Here is a 24,518-nt window from a genome sequence, read left to right as displayed (position 1 = left end):
CCTCACTCCTCCTACGCGCTGTTTGATATGGTGTGGCGGGAATGACGTCACATTCCTGCTCCCCGCATCACATGGGGTAAAGACCCAGCAGAAGTTCTACTTTCTAAACCAAATCAATCTCAGACTTATTTTATATTTGTAGCAAAGGTGGCAACGTTTAATTAAATGGTAATCTCTAGGGGAGGATTATTTGATTAAACAGCAGAAAATATTCTGTTCTTTTGTTGGGATACCATTCCCTCGTGCGTTGGTACAATCCCTTACAGAATTCCCAGTGATCACGGTAACATGCATGCAATTTAGCAATGCAGGGATCTCTGAGACATTAATATTGTTTCCCCAGGGTTATGACGCAATGGAAGAACATTGTGTATCCGTGGTATACACACACCTGCCTTATTAGAAAGAGTTTTACCAAAACAACAGCACAAATATCTGCACGCAGGTATAGGGCCATGAATATACTAATATCCACAGCACATTAAAAAAAAAAAAAATTAGGATTATTATCCCATGTTAATATTTGTATTCCTAACACTATAGTTAGTGTTCCTTTAACTGTCCCCCTTCCAGTACCATCTCCTGCACGGTTTGTTTCTCTCTCTTATCCCTCACTCTGTGAGACTTACATAGAATATTTACCAAGCTCTGTGAGAATGGTGTCTATTTTATCACAACTCAACTGTGAATTCTGTGTGTCGTTTTTTTTCCCCCCTCAGAAATGCTTGAGAATTGGAGGTTCACCCGAAAGCGTGTCATTCAAAAATTCTGTTAGTCGAATAAAATATTACAAGATACGAATTGTATCTGTTATTTTACACACACAACGCACACGCAAACCCATACATATATCGTTTTGATAAAGAACCTTCTTATAAATCTTATAATATATTCTCATCCTCCACCCCGGAATGTAAACTCACAGAGTTGGATTAGAGGCCGCAAATCCCCGGAATTTACATATTTCCATCATTTTTAGCTCTTTTTGCTATTTTGATTGTGCTTCCTTGTAACCCTTTAATTAACACTTTCTTTGCAAGACCAGCCACACAACCCACAGCCACCTTGTACCCTGGTCTTCCTCAGTGCAATCCTCTTTATTTTACCCCCTCTTAGTATTTTCTTATGTCTATGTTTGTAGTGTCTCACTCCCACCAACCCAAAAAAAATCCCCCAAAAACAAACAAACCAAAAATAAACTTCTCTTCCTCTCATTGTGAACGTCTCCCCCCACTTCCCTGACATCTAATCATCTTTTACATTGTTCTGGGTCCTATTGTTGTAATAGACCCGCTGTGCACTTCACATGCCTCTCTCCTAATTAATACACCCCCTGCTTTGATATCAGCATCCCCCATTCACCCCACTCTAGGATCACCCCCCATCTCACATATAATGGCTTAATCCTTTCCCACCTCTATCCCCAGGAAAAGCAAATTATCATCTGCTCCCCCTCTCCTGTGTCTGCAGCAGCTCCCCAATCCCTGGTCTCTTCCCAGCCTCCTACTTTCCCTCTCCCCCCCTCCCTCCCTTCACAGGCACATTACAGACAGCCTCAGAGCCCTCCCCTTCCCTCACCCAGCCTCCCCTTTTCTCAGTCTCCTGCAGTCTATTTTATGGTGAATTCCAGGACCAGGGGCTGTCTCCCCCAGGAGACCCTTTCATACATGACCATGGTCCTTTAACCCAGCAGATCCTGCTCCTCATTGATACATTGTAATCAGATTTTATCTGCAAGGAAGAGAGCCATCTCACCGTCCTCCTCTCACCACCCAGAATCTGCAGCCCCCCCATCCATCCTTTCTACCCCTGCCTGGCGACCGCACCGACATCCCTCGGAGCTGCACCTTGCCTGGGTGGGTGGGGGCAATCACTGGATTACAATCAGACCTCAGAGCATGCTGCCCCCCAGGACAAGGGGGGTAAGTATGGTCCTCCTGCACTAACCCCCCTTTCCCCGTGTGTAGGGGGGGTGGAAGGTGTCTATTGAAAGAATGGGATGTGATAGATGCTGCTTGCTGAGAACATGATGGGGATCCAGGTTTGAAACCCCACCTTTGGTGCTACATCAGGACCCCCTCCACAAAGAAGGGCTGATGAGGATGGAAGGGGAGCCCCATTTGACTGCATGGGGGCTCATGAGGGGCAGCTTGGAGGCTGAAGAGCTGGGGCTGCAGCAGGTGGGCCCAGCTGGAGACCTGATCTCCCCCCAGCAGGTCATGGGGGGCTATTTTGTGATGGGGCAGGAGGAAAAAGGACGTGCTGCATCGCTGCCCAAGCTAGACGAACCGGATGGACTGGGTGAGCTCATAGCTGGTCCCCACCCTCTACTCTCCCAGGCTGGGGGCTCTTTGTTTGGGCCTCAAGGTTCACAGAAGGGGCAGCTTGGGGCTGGGCAGTGCCAGGCTATGTGTGCCAGGGAGGGAGGGCTGGAGGAGGACAGGAGCAGGTTCACTCCTTTGGATTTAACCCCTGAGTCCAGCCAGGTGTATTCTCCCTATTTGCTGGAACAGGTGTCTCTTTGCAATAATAATAATAACTTGCTTTCAGAGTTTAGCCAGAATCTCCAGCCTCAGAAAGGGTCCCCCCCCAAAACCCACCTGACTTCAGATTCCCCCCCAATTAATGATACATTAACCCCCCCTGATAGCACTTTACCCCTGCTGATACCCCAGCCATCCAATAATAATTCATGGGATTCACACCATATGCTGCCACTTGCTTGGGACCTGCCCCAGGAACATGATTTGGACACTCAGTATTCAGAGAGTGTAACCTGTGAGACTGACCAGGACATCTTATTTAAAACCTGTGTGCTCCCTCACAATGTCCTACATTCGGTCTGTGAACCTTTCATGTCCCCAGAGCCTGACCAGCTGTTTGTTTCTGAATCCAGTCTGAACACAGACCCAGCAGGAGATCTACATTCTAAACCAAATCAATCTCAGCCATCTCATCTGCCCCCTGACCATATTCCCCAGTCTGAATCGTGTTTGCCCCCATCTGAGTCCTGCTTGCCCAGTGATAATGACCAGCTGCCCCTGGCTAAATCCTGCCTGCCCCCTGACTCTGACCAGTTGCTCCTGTCTGGAGGCTATTTGTCCCTTAGTCAGCTTCCTCAGTCTGAGTCTTATTTCCCCCATGCCCACCAGCCCCAGTCTCAATTTTATTTGCCTCCTGATTCTAACCAGGCGCCCCTGGCACTGACCCTTCTGCCCACCAACTCAGACTTACTGCCCCTGTCTGAATCCTGTTTGGCCCTTGACCAATTACCTGCATCTAAATCCAGTGTTACCCTGTCTGAATCCTGTTTGTCCCCTGGTTCTGACCCAGTTATACTGTCTGAATCCTGTTTGTCCCCTGGTTCTGACCCAGTGACCCTGTCTAAATCCTGTTTGTCCCCTGGTTCTGACCCAGTGACCCTGTCTGAATCCTGTTTGTCCCTTGGTTCTGACCTAGTGACCCTGTCTGAATCATGTTTGTCCCCTGGTTCTGATCCAGTGATACTGTCTGATTCCTGTTTATCCCCTAGCCCTGACTCAGGGCATCTCTCTGAATCCTACCTGCCCTCAGACTGTGACCAGCCACCTCTGTCTGAATCCTGTTTGACCCCAGACCATTTCCCACTGTCTGAATCCTGCTTAACTCCAGACTCTGACCCAGGGACCCTCTCTGACTCGTATTTGCACACCAACTCTGACTCAGTGCTGCTGCCCCAGCCTTGTTTAGTCCCTCACTCTAACCCAGGGTCCCTCTCGGGATCCTCATCTCACAATGACTCTGATCCAAGGCCCCCCTCGGGATCTTCATCTAACAGTGACTCTGACCAAGGTCCCCTCTCTGACTACACCAACTCTGACTCAGTGCCCCAGCCTTGTTTAATCCCTGACTCTGACCCAGTCTCCCACTTGGGATCCTCATCTAACAGTGACTCTGACCATGGTCCCCTCTCTGACTACACCAACTCTGACTCAGTGCCCCAGCCTTGTTTAATCCTGGACTCTGACCCAGGCTCCCGCTTGGGATCCTCATCTAACAGTGACTCTGACCAAGGTCCCCTCTCTGACTACACCAAGTCTGACTCAGTGCCCCAGCCTTGTATAGTCCCTGACTCTAACCCAGGGTCCCTCTCGGGATCCTCATCTCACAATGACTCTGACCAAGGGCCCCTCTCTGACTACACCAACTCTGACTCAGTGCCCCAGCCTTGTTCAATCCCTGACTCTGACCCAAGGCCCCCCTCGGGATCTTCATCTAACAGTGACTCTGACCAAGGTCCCCTCTCTGACTACACCAAGTCTGACTCAGTGACCCAGCCTTGTTTAATCCTGGACTCTGACCCAGGCTCCCGCTTGGGATCCTCATCTAACAGTGACTTTGACCCAGGGCCCCTCTCGGGATCCTCATCTCACAGTGACTTTGACCCAGGGTCCCTGTCGGGATCCTCATCTCACAGTGACTTTGACCCAGGGTCCCTCTCGGGATCCTCACCTCACAGTGACTCTGACCCAGAGTCCTTGTCTGAGTCACGTTTGGTCCCTGATTCTGACCAAGGCTTCCTGTCTGAATCATGTTTGACCCCAGCCTCTGACCAGTTGTCCCTCTCAGAATCCAGTCTGACCCTTGACCCACAACCCCTGTCTGAATCCGGAGTGGCCCTTAAGGCTGAATTCCCAACTGAACTATGCCAGGAACCTAATACAGAAAAACAGGTTGGTTTATATTTAAACCCAAATCCAGTCATTCCCTTTGAATCTAAATTCAACCATAACCCAGACGAGTTCCCCTTTTCTGAATATGTTCCAAGCACTGGTTCGGCCTGTCTTCCTGTATGTAAACATGAAATGCCGCCTGAACTTGGCAACATGTCTATATTTGACTCATTTTTGTATTCTGAAAATGACGGCTTAGTTTCTGTTAAATCTAGTTTAATATCTGACTCTGGGGCAGGGCCCCTGACTGAAACTAGGCCAATTAAATCTGAAGATCTACCATTAGTCTTTGCATTGCCCCTTAAAATGGACCAACAACCCCAATCTGATTTCTGTTTGTCCCCAGAATCTGAGCTGTTTCGTGGTTTTAAGCAGCTAGCACTGTCTGAATCTAGTCTGGTCCCTGACACTGAGCATCTAGTACTGTCTGAATCTAGTCTGACCCCTGACAATGAACAGCTAGCACTGTCTGAATTAAGTTTGGCCCCTGACACTGAGCAGCTAGCATTGTCTGAATCTACTTTGACCCTTGACACCGAGCTGCTTGCACTGTTTGAAACTGGTTTAAAAAATTACTCTATGCACCAATTTGTATCTGATTTGGCATCTGACACCAACCCACTAGTCCTATCTAAAGCTGCTCTGGCCCTTGACAATGAGCAGCAAGCACAGTCTAAATCTGGTTTGACCCCTGACAATAATCATATAGCCCTGTCTGAATCTGGTTTATCTCCTGATACTGATCAACTAAACCTCCCTGAATCTGGTATAGCTCTTGACACTGATCCACTAACCCTCCCTGAATCTGGTTTGGCTCCTGATACTGATCCACTAACCCTCCCTGAATCTGGTTTATCTCCTGACACTGATCAACTAACCTTCCCTAAATCTGGTTTGGATCCTGATACTGATTTACTAACCCTCCCTGAATCTGGTTTGGCTCCTGATACTGATCCACTAACCCTCCCTGAATCTGGTTTGGCTCCTGATACTGATCCACTAACCCTCCCTGAATATGGTTTGGCTCCTGATACTGATCCACTAACCCTCCCTGAATATGGTTTGCCTCCTGATACTGATCTACTAACCCTCCCTGAATCTGGTTTGGCTCCTGACACTGATCCACTAAGCCTCCCTGAATCTGGTTTGGCTCCTGATACTGATCCACTAACCTTCCCTGAATCTGGTTTAGCTCTTGACACTTATCCACTAACCCTCCCCGAATCTGGTTTGGCTCCTGATACTGATCCACTAACCTTCCCTGAATCTGGTTTGGCTCCTGATACTGATCCACTAACCCTCCCCGAATCTGGTTTGGCTCCTGACACTGATCCACTAACCCTCCCCGAATCTGGTTTGGCTCCTGATACTGATCCACTAACCCTCCCTGAATCTGGTTTGGCTCCTGATACTGATCCACTAACCCTCCCTGAATCTGGTTTGGCTCCTGATACTGATCCACTAAGCCTCCCCGAATCTGGTTTGGCTCCTGATACTGATCCACTAACCTTCCCTGAATCTGGTTTAGCTCTTGACACTGATCCACTAACCCTCCCTGAATCTGGTTTGGCTCCTGATACTGATCCACTAACCCTCCCTGAATATGGTTTGGCTCCTGATACTGATCCACTAACCCTCCCTGAATCTGGTTTAGCTATTGACACTGATCCACTAACCCTACCTGAATCTGGTTTGGCTCCTGTTACTGATCTATTAACCCTCCCTGAATCTGGTGTGGCTCCTGATACTGGTCCACTAACCCTCCCTGAATTTGGTTTGGTTCCTGATACTGGTCCACTAACCTTCCCTGAATCTGGTTTAGCTCTTGACTCTGATCCACTAAGCCTCCCTGAATCTGGTGTGGCTCCTGATACTGGTCCACTAACCCTCCCTGAATTTGGTTTGGTTCCTGATACTGATCCACTAACCTTCCCTGAATCTGGTTTAGCTCTTGGCTCCGATCCACTAAGCCTCCCTGAATCTGGTTTGGCTCCTGATACTGAGCCACTAACCCTCCCTGAATCTGGTGTGGCTCCTGATACTGATCCACTAACCCTCCCTGAATCTAGTTTAGCTCTTGACACTGATCCACTAAGCCTCCCTGAATCTGGTTTGGCTCCTGATACTGATCCACTAACTCTCCCTGAATCTGGTTTGGCTCCTGATACTGATCCACTAACCCTCCCTGAATCTGGTGTGGCTCCTGATACTGATCCACTAACCCTCCCTGAATCTGGTTTGGCTCCTGATACTGATCCGCTAACGCTCCCTGAATTTGGTTTGGCTTCTGATACTGATCCACTAACCCTCCCTGAATCTGGTTTGGCTCCTGATACTGATCCACTAAGCCTCCCTGAATCTGGTTTGGCTCCTGACACTGATCTACTAACCCTCTCTGAATCTGGTTTATCTCCTGATACTGATCCACTAACCCTCCCTGAATCTGGTTTGGCTCCTGATACTGATCCATTAAGCCTCCCTGAATCTGGTTTGGCTCCTGATACTGATCCACTAACCCTCCCTGAATTTGGTTTGGTTCCTGATACTGATCCACTAACCCTCTCTGAATCTGGTTTGGCTCCTGATACTGATCCACTAAGCCTCCCTGAATCTGGTTTGGCTCCTGACACTGATCTACTAACCCTCTCTGAATCTGGTTTATCTCCTGATACTGATCCACTAACCCTCCCTGAATCTGGTTTGGCTCCTGATACTGATCCATTAAGCCTCCCTGAATCTGGTTTGGCTCCTGATACTGATCCACTAACCCTCCCTGAATTTGGTTTGGTTCCTGATACTGATCCACTAAGCCTCCCCGAATCTGGTTTATCTCCTGATACTGATCCACTAACCCTCTCTGAATCTGGTTTGGCTCCTGATACTGATCCACTAAGCCTCCCTGAATCTGGTGTGGCTCCTGACTCTGATCAGCAATGTCTGTCAAAATTTGGTTTGACCATTGACACTGAATCTTGTCTAACCACTGGCACTGAGCAACTATCCCGGTCTGCATCCTGTTTGACCCCTAAAACTGATCAGTTAGAAATATCCAAATCATGTTTGGCTCCAGGCAGTGATTACAAAGTATTGTCTGAATCTAGTTTGGCCTCTGACTTTGATCAGCTAGCACTGTCTGAATCTGGTTTGACTCACTACACTGACCATAAAGTCCTGTCACAATCTGATTTAGCTGATGACATTGAGCATCTCATACCTTCCGAGTCTTGTGTTGCCCCTTACACTACGCACATGGTCCTGTCTGAATCTCGTTTGACCCCTGACAGTGGTCAGCTAATAATGTCTGAACCTGGTTTGACCAGTGACACTGATTCAGCAGACATGTATGGATCTGTTGTTGCTCCTGGCACTGATCAGCAAGCAATTCTTGAATCTAGTTTGTCCTCTGACACTGAATCTGAATTAGGATCTTATATTGACCAGTTTGAATCTAATTTGGAACCAGAGAATGATCTGGAAGACCCAGGTGACTCTGGTTTGACCCCTGAAATTGATTGGCTAGCCCAATCTGAATTGGCTTTGGCCCTTGACACTGAATTGGCTTTGGCCCTTGGCACTGAATCTGTTTTGAGTTCTGATTCTGAGAATCTATCACAATCTGAAACTGATTTAGTCACCAATAAGCTATCTTTGCCGGAATCTAGTTTGTCTCCTGACACTGAACTTCTAGCCCAGCCTGGAGCTGTTGTAAACACAGATAGGCCACCACTATCTGAAAATGTTTTGTCCTATGAAGAGGTACACATGTCAGAATCTGATTTGGTCCCTAATCACGAGTTTTTGGCTGAATTTGGCATTATTTTAGACACAAAACAATTAACCACCACCAGACTTAGCTCAGTCCCCGATGATGAACAACTACCCCAGGCTAAATCGGCCTTAACGCAAATAACTACTGGACTGCCACTGTATGAATCTGACTTGACATCTGGCACTGATAATCCCACAGCAGTATGGGCTTTTACCCATGACCCTAACCAACTGCCCTTTACAAAATTGGACTTGACTGATGAAAATGAACATCCACACTTTGTTCAATATGGTTTGACACCAGACACTGAAAGTCCACTTTTATCTCAACCTGTTTTGACCTCTAGTAATGTAGAGTTTTCCTCCTCCAAAGTCTGTTTATCTTCTGAGCCTAACCATTATTCCCTTCCTGAATGTTATTTCACTCCTGTCGATGAGAAGCTGCCTTTGTCTGATATTTGTTTGTCCACTGTAACTAAACATCAACTCCAGCATCAACCCGGTAAGCTGATTAATGCTCACCCAGCAGAACCCACCCTTTCTGGATATTGTGTTACTGGTGACAATGTTTGTGTGCCTGAGTCTGAGTGGTTTCGAAATGAAGACTTGCCCCAGACACATCTCCCATTGACCAATGAAACTGAGAAGTTTTCCTTAGATGAAAGTGGTTTCCCCCCTAACCAGTTCCCTCAAATAGAGCTTTCCTTGACCCCGTACACAGAGAACCTACCCTTATCTGAGTTGCATTTGCCTCCTAAAACTGATCAACTGCCTCTAGTTCAACATCTTCTAGACTGTGCTCAGGTACCAATATCTAGTACCAGTTTACTTGAAAACTGTGAAAATGAGGAGCAGTTCTTACCTAATGAAAGAGCAAAACAAAACCCCTTCAAGGTGCACCAGATTGAACTTGGTTTCTCGCCAATGTCTGACATTTTCACTAGTTTATCCCCAGAAACACGTGAGTTGGGTTGCTACGAGGAAGATCTGTTTTCACTATTTTGTTCTGATACAACTCAGGAACTCAACCTGTCCTCAAGCACTGACCACCTAACCCTATCGGAGGACTTCTTATCACTTACTGAAGTGTTTACGCACTTCGAAGCTGATGTGTTAAATCAACAGGATGAAAAGGAAGATCAAGTCGGTGACCAAAACAGCCAGTTAAGCACGCGTACAGTGGACCAAACATGCAGAGCTGAACAGTTAGACTTTTCCGAGTTCGATCCAGTTTGTAGAACTGAACAACTACTGGAGTCTCTCAATGAAAATACTTCAAATTCCAAGACAGACGTACTTGTTGAAAGCATCAGTTTTCCTTTTGACCAGTCATGTACATTCGTTAAAACCAAACAGTCTACTGGAGATAATTTTGAAGATTGTTTGACTCCAGATTGTGTTGATTCCAGTTTTGAATGTCTTAGTACAGAGACTGATGAGACACCCTACCTTTATTTGGAATTTCTGTTTGACCCTGACAGATTACCCCATGAAGAAGATAATGTATCATTTTGCATTAATCACACGCAAATACCTCCATCAAGTTTGGATTCTTCATCTGAAAATATTGAGTTACCATCTTCTAACGTAACGGATTACTTGTCGGTTTGCAGATTGAATGTGGAAAATGAACATTTGCCTCTCTCTTTGTCTGGCTCCCAAATGAACTCTGGATTTTTATCACTCTCTAAAATTGGCTCACTTGTTCAGCATCCCTTATTGCCAATAGCTAGCCAACTCTCCCCTGCAAATCTTTGCCCTGAGGACTTCCCAATATCTCAAACTCTATCGGATTCTTCCCTTGACTCGAGCCAAATGAGTCAATCAAACTTTAAATCACCAATTCAAATAAACCAATCACAATTAGGTTCTCTCAATGAAAACAGTCGATTGCCTCTAATTGTTGTTACAGATCCCTTAGATGAGTCGAGTCAATTCAACCAGGTACATTCCTTAGATCCAAAGGAGAACATGACACAATCTTTGGAGACATTTCTTCCTGAATCTGGTGAGTGCCCCAAACCACAAATAGATGTTCCCCTTGTACCTGACCTTTTGCCTCCATGTGACATTATAGAACAACTGCCCTTGCTACGTTCTGTCATACCTCAAGAAACAAAATATCTACCGCCAACTCAAGCAAAGTCGCAGCTTGATGATGATGATAACTTTTCTCCGTGTGACCTAGTGGATCAGTCTCCCCAATCTCAGACAGTGGTACCTTACGAAGAAAGTAAGTTGACCCCAACTAGCGCTCCTGTTAAGTTGTCACTATCTTTTATTAGTTCGACCTATGAAACTGACACTTTACCCTCCTGTGAGGTCACTGGACAACAGCCCATTTCAACCCATGACTCTTCTGCTCCTTCGACTGAAGAGTTGGTCTGTGACCCAGGCTTGGGGTTCCCGTTGGACACTGACTCGTCTTGTCTTGGAGAGGAAGTGCTACGTCTCAGAGCTGTGTTTGACGCTCTGGATAGAGATAAAGATGGATTTGTGAAGATGGAAGATTTTGTGCAGTTTGCCACGGTGTATGGCGCAGAGCAGGTAAGAGATATATTTAGGAAATGTAAATCCTATGCCAGCAGGACAGGATTCATATGTATATGTATGTATTATCCAGGTCGTCTAAATCCTCAGCTATATTAGCAATATTTTTCGATTGGTAAAATTACAGATTACATTTCCTGAAATTAGATGTATAGTGAATCACCTATCTATCTGTCTGTCTATCTCTCACTGAGTGTCTGTCTGTCTATCCTTATCAATCTGTCTGTTTGTCCAGTCCCATATACATATCTTGATATAAATAAATTTCTGCGGAGTCCGCTAGTAGTAACCCGGGCCCAGCTGTTGGAAGTAGGTGTCTGGATAGATTGGAATAAATTGACACAATGAGATGAAAAGCAATAAATATCACATTAAATCTAATAAGGATACAACAGATATCCTGGTCTCTGGGAAACAATTGCCTCTGCCTGAATCTGAATCCATTCATCAGTTGGAATGTGCTGAGCCTGTGTGTTTATATTGCTAGGCCAGAACTCCGTCAGTCAGCGCATTTAACCCTGTCAGGGAGCACCTGTGCCTTGAACGCCATTGGTTTTAGTAAAAATGATTTGGTGTAGTTGACATATTACCTGATTTTAATTTATTTTGCAATACAAAGAACGGCCATTTAAAGGATGCTGGTGGGCCGTGCCGCCGTTGGATGCCGTTCGCTAGCATGCTGCACGTGCTGATGTCAGGCGTTTTAATATGGACGTAACTTTACATTAGCCAGTCCGGAATGCATGATCTGGGCTAGCTAATGTCACCCCAATGAAGCTGCTGTAGCTGGAGAGAGGGATAAACTCAGTATGCGCAGTGTTTCTTAAAAAATACACACTCCAGGACTATTTCAAATCAGTGAAGTGGTCATGGTACTTGGTGTGTTCATTTAATATTATTTTTATGTAAATAAAATCAGAAGTAAATGTATTTGTAATTATTCCGTAGAGATGTGATTGTTTATCAGCATGGAGGCGTCTATCCTGGATTACATCATACATTATAAAAACAAAAAGGTGAGTTAGCAAGGCAGGTGCTAATTTTTAGGGCAAGAAAAAGCTGAGGTGAAAAAAATTAGCCAAGTTTAAGAATTTTTCCACTTTAGCTATTTTGACCTACATTTACAAACACATTGTAAATTCTTCAGCGTTCCAGAGTAAATGTTACTGAGGCATTTACTTGGAACAGGTGTGCAGTGTTGTGTGGTATTAATATCAAGTATCCCGTGCAGCCATTTTCCTGCGATGTTGTGTGGTACCTCTTTAATGGCAAAAGTACAAAAAATTGGGCAGTTCCCCAAAATGACCAACTCAAGCCTGGCTAATTGGCCTTAATTTGGGGGGTGGGGGTTACAACTGGAGGGCACTCTGAGCACCATAACCACTACAGAGCGCTGTAGTGGTTATGGTCCTTGTGAGTGTTCCTTTAAATCACAATCATTTTTCGAGGGTTGAAGAGGTTCCTGGGGATGTAATAAGAGTCTGCAATGAGATCCTGTTGCCATTGTAGTATGCCATCGGTTGTATTTTAACACCTAGAAGGGAACTAGCAACCCGTTTATCAGCAACCTGTAACAGGCCTCACAATATTTATTGCAGCTATAGGTTTTTCCCCTTAGGCCTGCCAGTGGTCTGGCCTGTATCCCTTAGTGACACAAGCAGGAATGTACAATTCCCTGAAATGAGGGTTGCTGTTGATTTAAACGGAAAGAATTCTGTCCCATTAATAATGCACCTTAGTAATTTCAGTAGCGGTAACGCTCAGGCGGAAAGGAATGGTTTGTGTATCTAAGAAAGACGGCTGGATCTTTTTATTTGCATTTCAAATTACAGAAGCCTTGCTCAAAGTATAAATATGGCTGAATTCCCTCTATGTATACCACATCCCTAAATCCCGTCTGTGGTTGGCTACGACGATGAGTAGCGTTTTTACAATATTTAAATTAATCCGTCGGATCTGCTCTGACCAGGCTTAACATCAATTTGACGTTTTAGGTACATTATATTCCAGGCCTCTTTTTTGTGTTTCTGTTCTTTGTTGTTTTATTTTAATTTCATTTTGTTTCTTTAGTATAAATAAAAGGTTTGTCTGACATATTGTTGTAGCAACTGTAATGACTCATTTGGGTCCGTTGCAGTTTGCCCACAACTAAGATGGCTCCCCTCATCAGGGACTTGTACATTGCACATAGACAACCTTGAGCCAGACGCACATTCTGAACGCTGATTACCTGGTGACAGGCTGGTTACTCTGGCTGCCATTATAACGTGCTATCGTTACCCCTGGCATAGGGTCACCATTGGTAGTCTGTGTCAGTGACTGACATCACAGGGTTAGCTGGGGATTAATATCAGAGGATTGGTACTTATAGGTATATGGCTGGGCTGTGTGTAGAAGGATTTAGCGAGTTACGGAGGAAATTGGAAGAATTTTATCTGAATTTGCAGAGAATTAGAAAAATGTTATGCTATTGGCTGGATAGCCATCCTCACTCCTCAAGACGATGTTCTCTTAACTTGTGTTGTTGGTGACTTTTCCAGAGATATACCCATTATATGGTATAAATGGATCAATAGGAAAATTTTATATAACATAATGGGAAATGTATGCAGTGCAGAAAAGACATGAGACCCGTACGGTGGTTTCCACTACAAGAAAATGTGGTCAGTCTTTTCTATAAGGAAGTGCCATCGGACATGAAATGCGTAGGGCAGCCTCATCTAGTTGGTGTTTCGTGTCTTGCCTCCTCCTAGTACACCAACCTGGGATTTATAGAATAAATTGTAACTTTTTAATTTATAACAAACATAAACTGAGCCCATGGGTTTTACTTTCATGTGGTACATCTAGATGCTTTGAGATGGCCACCATGAAGTGTGATCCAAGATTATCCAATCTTGGGAACGGTGTTGCAGCATTAGCTGGAGGTCAAATGTTAGGTCACCTTTGGTCTAGGCCAGAACTCCGTCAGTCAGTGTACCGTAACTCGTTTCAGACTTTCAGACTCCAATCTGTAATGGAATAGCCAGAACCATAGTCTAACCCGGGGATAGGCAACCTTTGGCCTTCCAGATGTTGTGGAGCTTATCTTTCCTGATGCTTTGCCAGCATTGTGGGTATTATGGAAAATTTAGTCCACAACATCTAGTTGGCTTTCTCCTGGACTAACCCAAGGATTTCCAACTCTAGACCTGCATGTCCTGTTGGGCTATATATTTCTATTGGTTGGCACAGACCTTTAGGAAATAGTCAGCATACCTTGGCTATTCGTGGTTGGGCCTTTCATCTGACCCATAGACTGTCTTAGTTTAGACCCTTAATCTGGGCTAGAAGAGGGAGAATGTATTGGAGGATTTGAGCAGTTTAAACACAAGCATCATTGTTCCCAAAGTGTCCTGTCTCCTGCTGGCTGCGTTGCTTGGTTACTTCGATGTGTGGGATTCAGCCTGCTATTTCGACGCACGTGTCCCTGACAGGAGTAGGTCGATAACAAAATGCCTGACTCATCAATCGAGCCCAGGGTTTAATCACAGTCACTGTCTTGCTTGTCTCATCGCCCTTTTATATGTCTCTGCTCAGCTCATTCTTCTGTCACATGTCATTAGCAGCTCTTTCCTCTGACACTGTTTGGTACATACCCTAACCAGTCAGAGACTGCTACACGCTGGATGAGGGTAATAAGAGTTAATAGATGCCTGGTGGACCCCATTGCCCGGGATCAGTTCATAACTGTGTATTTACTAAACACCTTAAAGGGACACTCCAGGCACCCAGACCACTTCTGCCTATTGGAGTGGTCTGGGTGCCAACTCCCACTACCCTTAAATATGTAAATATTGTCCATGTAAATATTGCAGTTTTCATAAAAAAACTCTGCGCAATAGGTCTCCCCTGACGCCGGCAGTGCATGCGCAATAGGTCTCCTCTGCCGGATGACGTAGGCGGGGGAGGAGCGTGGGCGGACCCTGAACCAGCGCCGAGGGACATCGGTGCTGGATAAAGGTAAGTCACTGAAGGGGTTTAACCCCTTCAGCAACTTGGGATGGGGGGTGGGAGAGAGAGGGGACCTGCAATGCCAGGAAAACGGATTGTTTTCCTGGCACTGGAGTGTCCCTTTAAACAGATCCTATAGCACCAGGAAAACAAAGCCGTTTTCCTGGCACTATATGTTTCTTAAGAGCCCTTGCCCACCCCCTCCCGCATGGCTGAAGGGGTTGAAAACCTTTCAGTCACTTACCTGAATCTAGCGCCGATGTCCCTCAGCGCTGGGTCAGGCTCTGCCTGATGCTTAGCTATGGCGAAAATCTGACACTGGAGGTCCTCATGCAGATAATGTTTGACATTGCAGCACTAAGTGCAATAGGGACACAGCACCCAGACTGCTTCACTTAGCTGAAGTGGTCTGGGTGCCTCCAGTGTCCCTTTAAGTAATCCTGCATATAGATCAGCTTATTTAAAGAGATATTTTTTTTTGTTTTATATATAATTAACCTATAAATACAATTACTATATCATTACTGACTAAAATATTTATTTTCCAGTTTGGCGTTGGGCATATTTAAATTGCATCAAACTGCATTTACGCCCATATCAATGAGGGGGTCTGGGTGCAGTGGTCCTGTCACTTTAACGCAGCAATATAAAACACTGCATTTAAACATTTTTTTATTTTTTTTTAGTAAACAACAATGTTTACATCTTCCTAAATCTGTCTTCCTCACAGCCACTAGAAACGCTTACTCTTCCAAACCGAGTAAAACTGGGTCATGGAATCAAATGTTGCCGATAACAGCATTTGATTGGAGGAGTGCCATGTTTGGTTGCGCATGTCTAGTTCCAATCCAAAGCTCCTTTATGAGAAGCAATGGATTGGAGGAGATTGCGGGTGATGTCACTTTGGATGCTGACATCACCGGAGGTGGAGCTGGAGGGTGCAGAAGAGGAGCCCCGGCTCTGATAGAAGGGGAGTAATTTCTCTCAAGCTTTAATTTTTATCTTGGGATGAAAGAAGGGAATCTGTAATCTTCAAGTATCGATTGCAAATGTAATTGCTATAGGTTCCCTTTAAGTGCAAAACCAAAGTCCTTTGCCGCTCGCAGCCAATCAGAATGTAGCATTTGATGAGTTCATAGAATTAGCTGTCATCACTCGTAGCCTGCATAATATAGAGGAGAGGAAGTGTAAAAGAAACACTCCAAGCACCATAACCACTACAGCATGCCCTCGTTCCCTTCTAGGGTAAGTAGTTAAACCATTTGCAAACCTAGGGAGCCAGGCACCTCCTCCAGGAGAGACGGAAATTCTCTTCACAGGGCTAGCCCGGCGGTGCACAGCTTAGCTCATTGGCAAAGCGTTGACACTTTCAGCCAATAAGCCAGTCCCGCTCAAGCTGTGGTTGCCATCCGGCAAAGCCCAGGAAAGTTGTCAAACTAACCACTACTGGAGATATTTCTGAGTCTGTTGCGGTATTTATATGAGGCACCTATGTACTATAACCACAATGCAGCCCTGGGAACCGTTTTTCAGTTGTGCGGCAAACCGTTTTCAAGTGGCTTGACATAAACCGTGGATCTTTTGGGGTATATATATATTAATGCCTTGCATATTTGGACTGTATTCATGGCTGGGTATGTCAGCAGACATTCTCAGCCAATTAATACAATCCAAACAGAATTTATGTATCTACTTACCTGCAGACTTCCTGCACTCACGACATGGCTCCCTAGACTGCATGCAGCAGCTGCGCTTGTAGCCACTCTGATACCGAATTATGTGATTAGCTCCCTTCAATGAGTTAAGAGTTTTATTTGGGGAGTGGGTTGGCTGCTTGAGGTACACATAGATGCGGTTAACCGGTTAACCCCTGAAGGTCACATCAAAGGGACACTGTAGTCACCCAGACCACTCCAACTCACTGGTGGTCTGGATGCAGTGTCCCAGTCCCACTTAGTCCTGGAATGTAAATCATTGCAGTTTTTGAGAAACTGCAATAATTACCTTGCAGGGCTAAGACTACCTCTAGTGGCTGTAAACCAGACAGACACTAGAGGCACTTCCTGCTTGCTTGGCAACTTTTGGTTGCCTAACTGAATCTGGACATTATCATGCTCTGCATGAGGACACCCAGCATCAGTAATATCCCCATAGGAAAGCATTAAAGCAATGCTAATTTGTGGGGAAGTCCTAATGAGCATGCAGCGCATGCGTATTTGCTTCCTCACCCCCGCCAGAAACTTAGCAGGAGGCGGAGTGCCAACCCAGCACCTATGCAGGCTTCCCCAAACTCCGGCCCTCCAGATGTTGTATCTATACATTAGCTGCCATATCGGGTAACACATATAAAACTTTAAGTAATGTTACAGGTGCAATTTAATATATATGATAAATATCACCCAAATGCAATTGGATTAGGGACCAGGAATTGGCTAAGGTTTAAAGCTGTTCCCTTTTACAGTGAAAGAGAGTTTGCAAATCAGATTCCTTTATAAAAAGCAACAAAAAACATTGATACAGAATATTGTACAGCGCTATGGAATTTTGCTGGCGCTATATAAATAATAAAATAATAATAATATGTGTTTTTGAATCATTGTCTTTAGAATGCATTACAATAAGGGGCATACTTTGCCGTAAGGTCCCTTTAAGGAACTTGGAACTTATATTTCAGTGGAGATACTAATAAAACCTGGACTCTCAGGGGGCCTGACATCTAATTGTAGTGAATTTAAAACCTTAGTGCAATATTTAGGCTGAAATAGCTAAGCAGTTGGTAGCTGTGTTCATTCATTTTTCCATTTGAGCTTTTCTGGTCTTATTTGCAATTCAATTCACTACAATCCAATGTTTAGTGAATCAGCCCCTTAAAACAACCCATGGCACATTATTTGTCTCTGATCCGCCCCTGTGTTCAGTGCTTGATCTACTGATAGTTTAGGGAGAGATGCTTGCTGGAGATTGCCACAAGCTATAATTCAAGGCATGCTGTTCTGGGCAGCGAGAGCTGCTAAATCACACTTAGCTTTTCAATTTGAGCAAGGGGAGGGCATTTATTTGCATTTTCCAGACAACTTGAAGCATTTAATGATAATTCTGTCGAAGGTGGGCCTGGAATCAAGTAGGAAAAAGAGAGTTTATTGGGAGTTGTAATTTGTTCCCACTTGACTGCTGTTCCTGTATATTTATTTCTGGTAGAAAGTCTAGTAGGGATTACCGTAAGTTAAACAATTTAGCACTGGAAGGGGTTAAAGGACTGCGTCTAAAGAAATTTTCAAGGATGGATCAGGTGAAATAATTTTTTTATTTAAAAAAGTTTTTGTTTGTTCGTGGTGTTGTGTGTGTTTGTTTTTTTTGGTTGTTTGTGTTTTCCTTTTGCTTAGAACGGACATTTTACATGTGTTTTATATCCTAGAGTGGTTAATCTGCTTCCCCTGAGTTAGAGCAATGAAAGCCTATTTCTTTAATGAGCTCTAGGAAATAGTCGACTTCCGATTGAATCCGATGCCTTTTAATCTGCGCCCCAACAAACTGATCCCTCTGGGATTTATCTTTGGGTGTTTATTAATAGAAAAATACTCCACAGGTAAAATCCTGCACCGATTTGATTAGTTCGTGCGCTGATTAAAAGTTGTTTTATTCGTTTTGTATCTCCTAAAACAGATTTGTGCCCAATTCTAGTAAACTGTGAATCGAAAACCAAACTGATTACAGTAGTAGGTAAATGGAAACAAGTTCAAAAGCGGGTGAAGTAAATCCGTATTTTGTTTTCCCCTCCCAATTTCTGATGTCTTTACATTTTTATGATTTCCACAGGTAAAGTACCTCACCAGTTACCTTGATCCGGCTGGGCTTGGAGTTATAAATTTTCGCGACTTCTATCGAGGAATCTCGGAGATCCAAAATGAAGGTGAGCTCCACAAACCTGCATTGTTTCTAGATAGACATTTATATTCATTGCTTCCATTCCCCAAATTACTGCATATTTATTAAGACTAAACCTGGGCAGGTGGATATTTATTCTATTCGCGTACTTCCTTGTTTGCTTGCTGTCTGGAGATCCCCATTTTGTGGTTACTTCCTCCATTGAAAGTGATTCCAAGAATGTCATGCTAGATTACTGTCATAGCTCCAATTTATATATTTATCTTTCCCCTTCATTCTGTTAATTTTTTCCTCTATTCCTGTAGTGTCCATTTCTGTTGTGTATATTGGCTGAAGTTTATAAAGTATCACCTTTTTGTGTATTTTTTTTTTTTTTTTTTTTTTAGTGCAGACTTTTTGGACTCACTATTTTTATTATAGTTTGGTAGAGACTGACTGTAGCTGTGTTTTTGATTTTGCTGTGAGAAGCAGTTCTGTGTTTTAAAAAGCAAATGCATCAGCTGGTGTAACATAACGCCAAACTAAATTTGCCCCAGCTTAAACCTCGTTCCATTCTTTATGGCGCCATACCTCCAAGTTATAAGCCTGGACAGCGGACCCTATCCCATAAACCTAATTTTTTTTTTAATTTGCTCATTTTATAACACTGTAAAAAGCCACTCAGGCAGCACAATTTGACAATGACCTATAATTTATTAAAAATATATATTTTTGTTACAGTAAAGCACTCGCAATATAAACAAACTGCCATTGAGAGAAAATAACCTTCCATTATTACGCTACGCGCAGTACAGTTGGAATGTCTCTAGAAAGCGTTGAGTGTCTGGTGTCCTTGACATAGAAATCGTTCATTACAATATGGTGTATTATTGGTGCTGTGGGAGGTGCATGCGCTGTGTAAATAGAAGTAGTGCTACAATAGCCTTCAGTCTTAAACTAAACACATACATTCACAGTGATGATCCAATCATCTGTACACAGCAGTGGCTCCTCTTAAAGGGTACAGCAGTGGATGAGAGTGATATCTGTGGCCCACACGCTATGCTACGTGCCATCATTCACATCAACCGTAGCCAGGCTGATATTGCGTTGAAAGCTAGTGTGCTAGGCAGTGTTAATTTTGGTGGCAAATTTCAATTACGTTTTTGCCGTTTTAGTTGTATTTTAGTCATCTGAATTGTTGACAAAATAACACTGGTGCTGTGGCGGGGTGGGACAGCCATGCCAACTAGACATACTTTCTTTGTTTGAACTAGACGTACTTTGTTAGAGCTCCTTGTGGATTTGCCATTTGTAGAGGCAACAACGCTTAATTTAGGCTTGCCTACAGCCTCATTGCATAGGTACCGGTTTCTGCACACCCAGGCGCTCTCATTTTGGTGAATTCTGAGAAACGTCTGTGTATCCTGCAAGGAACATCAGAGTTTGGCCAGTGAGGCCCTGCACGCTCCAGTTAAAGGACCACTCCAGGCACCCAGACCACTTCAGCTTAATGAAGTGGTCTGGGTGCCAGGTCCAGCTAGGGTTAACCCATTTTTTTTACAAACATAGCAGTTTCAGAGAAACTGCTATGTTTATTAATGGGCTAAGCCTTCCCCCAAATCCTCTAGTGGCTGTCTCATTGACAGCCGCTAGAGGCGCTTGCATGATTCTCACTGTGAAAATCACAGTGAGAGCACGCAAGCGTCCATAGGAAAGCATTGTAAATGCTTTCCTATGCGACCGGCTGAATGCGCGCGCAGCTCTTGCCGCGCGTGCGCATTCAGCTGACGGGGCGGAACGGAGGAATCGGAGGCAGAGAGCTCCCAGCGCTGGAAAAATAAGTTTTACCCCTTTTCCCCTTTCCAGAGCCGGGCGGGAGGGGGACCCTGAGGGTGGGGGCACCCTCAGGGCACTCTAGTGCCAGGAAAACGAGTATGTTTTCCTGGCACTAGAGTGGTCCTTTAATGTTAATAGGATTTTCAAACTTGCTGTAACTGGACGAGAGGGTAGTATTAGTTTTTATTTATTGATTTGGGTGTGGATCCCACTCTCCATTTTCAGCATTTATGGGGGGAGGGGGAGAGATAAAAGAAATGGCGCTAAAATGTACAGTGATATCCTGAAAGTTGCAAAAAGAAGATCCGGCACGCATAAATTCCCAGAATGCTGATTTTATTCAAAACTCTTCACCCTTGTATCAGCTCCCAAAAGGGCTTTATCAAGTATGCAGGGTTCCGAATAAAATCCTGGGAATTTGTTTCTCCCTGATCTTTTATTTGCGTGCGTTTTACTATTTTCAGTGAGGGCTGTGATTTATCCCTGAAGGCAGGTGAAATTCACAGCACAATCTGTATGCCGACTACTTCATCTTCCTGTGAAATGTGGAGGTCCTTGCGAATTCAAGGTACTCCTGTCTAACTGTGAGAGAACCTGTAAAAAATGACACAGACCCTCTCTGCAAGCTATGGCAATCTACATAACCGTGCCACTGTTTAAAACGACAACGGTGTGGGTCAAAACCGCCACGAACGGCACAGACGAGAAAAATATTGTCGCAAACCGAAAATACAACAGAACTTTGTAAAAAAAAAAAAAAAAAAAAAGCGCCCCATTTTATAAATCACCCCCTTTATGTCAGCCAGTTTTATTTGGGGTATACTCGCTAAGCACTGAATTGAAGTTGGTTAGAGGCAAATCGATAAATGTAGACAAAATAGCTGCTTGGCGTTTTTACCCTAAATTTAGTCATTCGATTTTCAGTAATAAACCCGTTTTCTAGTTGAAGGCTCTGCTTTTCACGTATTGCAAAGAAATCCAGGCCTCTAGATTTGTATCAAGTTTATGAATTGCCCAAACATGGCTTGGCTGTTCCAGTTGATCAGCGTACTCTGTAATTGGATTAAGATGTTGCAAACACTTGTTGAAATTATATTAACCAGAAAGAAAATCTAATTTTCAATCTAATACTGATCCACGCACACACATATAGAAATGTGTCTATTGAATTGTGAAATGCATTCTGAGTCTTTGCAACTTAGAGTAACGCAGTCTGGCTATCGTCTGTCTTGGACTCTGGTGAAAGAGAAATAATATCATCTGGCCTGTATCTAAAATCTGTTCTACTCTTGTATTCTATGATAATACTAGACTGATTTGAGGCCTCTATCCTCTTGCCAAAGGTATCCTGCTGGGTAGTTTCTCTTTAAAAACTTTAGGGAGCAATAGATTGATTCCGACAGCTGAACTTTTTTTTTTTTTTTCTTCATTGATCCAAGAATTGTTGGGTAGGAGACAATTATTAAACAGATTAGGACTTCTAGGGCACGAAGTTGGACGATAAGGAGTTTCTGTCCATTGTTAAGCTGCGCTTTCGTAGATTTACCATGATTCTGTACTAACACGGCTTATTTCAATAAAAAGGATTTGTCCGTTTATATTTCTATTTTATACCTATTACTTATCCCAATGTTTAACACATTTGTTACAATTGGACACATTTTACATGTAGAAATCTGCATCACTATAGTTAACTGGGAGCCTCCATCTTGACTACGTGTGAATCTGTTTAACCTCTTAAGGACCAAATTTTTGGAATAAAAGGGAATCATGACATGTCACACATGTCATGTGTCCTTAAGGGGTTAAAAGCTCTGCCCTTTAAACCTGCCAGTCAACTTGGGAAATATTTTTGTCTCTGCCCCCAATTCACTGTGTGCCATGGCTGTGCCAGACGAGTACTTGACTGTCAGGTCTACTGTTACATTTTTTTTTTTTTTTTATACATGTAAACAAAACCAGAAAATCATACGAAAAACAGGTTAAATCAGTGTGGGGGAGGGGGCACAGCCTCAGGGAGCCGGTCACCCAGGAGTATATGCAAGCCAAGTTAATAGAATGCCCAGTGAGATGGCCAGTCTGGGTAGAAATACCTTGAAATTCGCTATTGCAGTCGCAAGGTAAAATATGAAGACAAATTAAAACACTCTTGCGCTACGGTTTGTAGGAATTTTTCAACTAATTTAAGGCCAAAACCGTTAAACTGAAAACATAGTTGACTTGATGAATTGTTCCAGTTAATTTCTTTTGGCCTAAATGTTGAAATTAACTGTGAATTCCAAACAATTCTCACACTTTAGTATTTAGATTATACCTGAACATATTTGATTTAAAGTGACACTATAGTCACCTGAACAACTTTAGCTTAATGAAGCAGTTTTGGTGTATAGAACATGCCCCTGCAGCCTCACTGCTCAATCCTCTGCCATTTAGGAGTTAAATCCCTTTGTTTATGAACCCTAGTCACACCTCCCTGCATGTGACTTGCACAGCCTTCCATAAACACTTCCTGTAAAGAGAGCCCTATTTAGGCTTTCTTTATTGGAAGTTCTGTTTAATTAAGATTTTCTTATCCCCTGCTATGTTAATAGCTTGCTAAACCCTGCAAGAGCCTACTGTATGTGATTAAAGTTCAATTTAGAGATTGAGATACAATTATTTAAGGTAAATTACATCTGTTTGAAAGTGAAACCAGTTTTTTGTTTTTTTTTTAAATGCAGGCTCTGTCAATCATAGCCAGGGGAGGTGTGGCTAGGGCTGCATAAACAGAAACAAAGTGATTTAACTCCTAAATGGCAGTGAATTGAGCAGTGAAATTGCAGGGGAATGATCTATACACTAAAACTGCTTTATTTAGCTAAAGTAATTTAGGTGACTATAGTGTTCCTTTAAATGCTGGATCTTCAAGTTTGCATGACTTTTTATAATGTTACTTTGTTATTGCAGTATGTGAATGGCCGATAGTTTATTGAATAACATGGTGATCATTGTTGCTCTCCTCTTGGCAGATCTTGACCTGCAACTTTACGACATGGGCTATCCGTCCGAGGAGGAGCCGGCCTGCTCCGTGGACTTTGATGACCTTGCAGCGTTTGAAGTAAGAGACGTTTTTGTTTTCTATCACTTGCTATTTGTGGCCAGGAAGAGGTTAATGATATCTTCCTCTTTAAGCTGCTAGTAATTAACATACTTCTGTTTCTTGGCTACATTTTACAGCTTCCTAGCTGTTACACTAAACAGTTGGTGATGATTTTCCAAAATGTAGATCCCAACAGGAGTGTTTCATTGTTTCCAAATGTTCTAATTTTGCCTAAATTTTGCAATTGGGATTTTCATTCCCTATGATTCAGAGTTTGGTGAATAACGTCATGCATCAAACTATCTGCATTTGAGAAAACGAATCCGTGGGAAAATCGAACTGTGGCATTGGGCCAAGGCTTATCAGGCACCTTGTCACGTGTTTAATACTTGATAGCGGTGTGGACAGCTTATAAGAAATATGATGAACGAATATCTCTTTCTCTCTGTAGATATATAGCTCAAATTCCTGTTTTAACCCCGTACTAGTCCATGATAAGGACTCCTTATTAAAGTCATACAGCACAAATTTATTAGGGTCAGCAACTAATATGAAGTTGTGATGCCAATAGTGTGTCGCAGGGCTGGTATTTGACTTTTTAAGTGTATGCCATTTTTATTTTGTCTTTGTGTCACTTTTGTACAATGAGCATTAACCAACCCAAGATAAAGAGAGTCCTACCTGTGTTTACAAATGCACTGTCCCTTTTGTCA

The 24,518-nt window shown here is 43.7% G+C and overlaps 1 protein-coding gene across 1 annotated transcript in view; it reads left to right on the top strand.

The window, feature by feature from the left end:
• Positions 1 to 1,598: 1,598 nt before the first annotated feature.
• RAB11FIP3 (RAB11 family interacting protein 3) overlaps positions 1,599 to 24,518 on the top strand; it is a 69,376-nt gene continuing 46,456 nt past the window's right edge. The window contains exons 1-4 of the mRNA XM_063428605.1: positions 1,599 to 4,275; positions 4,345 to 11,027; positions 18,840 to 18,933; positions 23,735 to 23,823. Of these exons, the coding sequence (XP_063284675.1) occupies positions 2,097 to 4,275; positions 4,345 to 11,027; positions 18,840 to 18,933; positions 23,735 to 23,823 (9,045 nt within the window). The 5' untranslated portion in view covers positions 1,599 to 2,096. The remainder of the gene's footprint in view (positions 4,276 to 4,344; positions 11,028 to 18,839; positions 18,934 to 23,734; positions 23,824 to 24,518) is intronic.

Source organism: Pelobates fuscus, chromosome 8 (genome assembly GCF_036172605.1).
Source record: "Pelobates fuscus isolate aPelFus1 chromosome 8, aPelFus1.pri, whole genome shotgun sequence".
NCBI lineage: Eukaryota > Metazoa > Chordata > Amphibia > Anura > Pelobatidae > Pelobates > Pelobates fuscus.
Note: the sequence above shows the minus strand (reverse complement) of the source record. Positions and strands in the feature narration are given on the sequence as shown.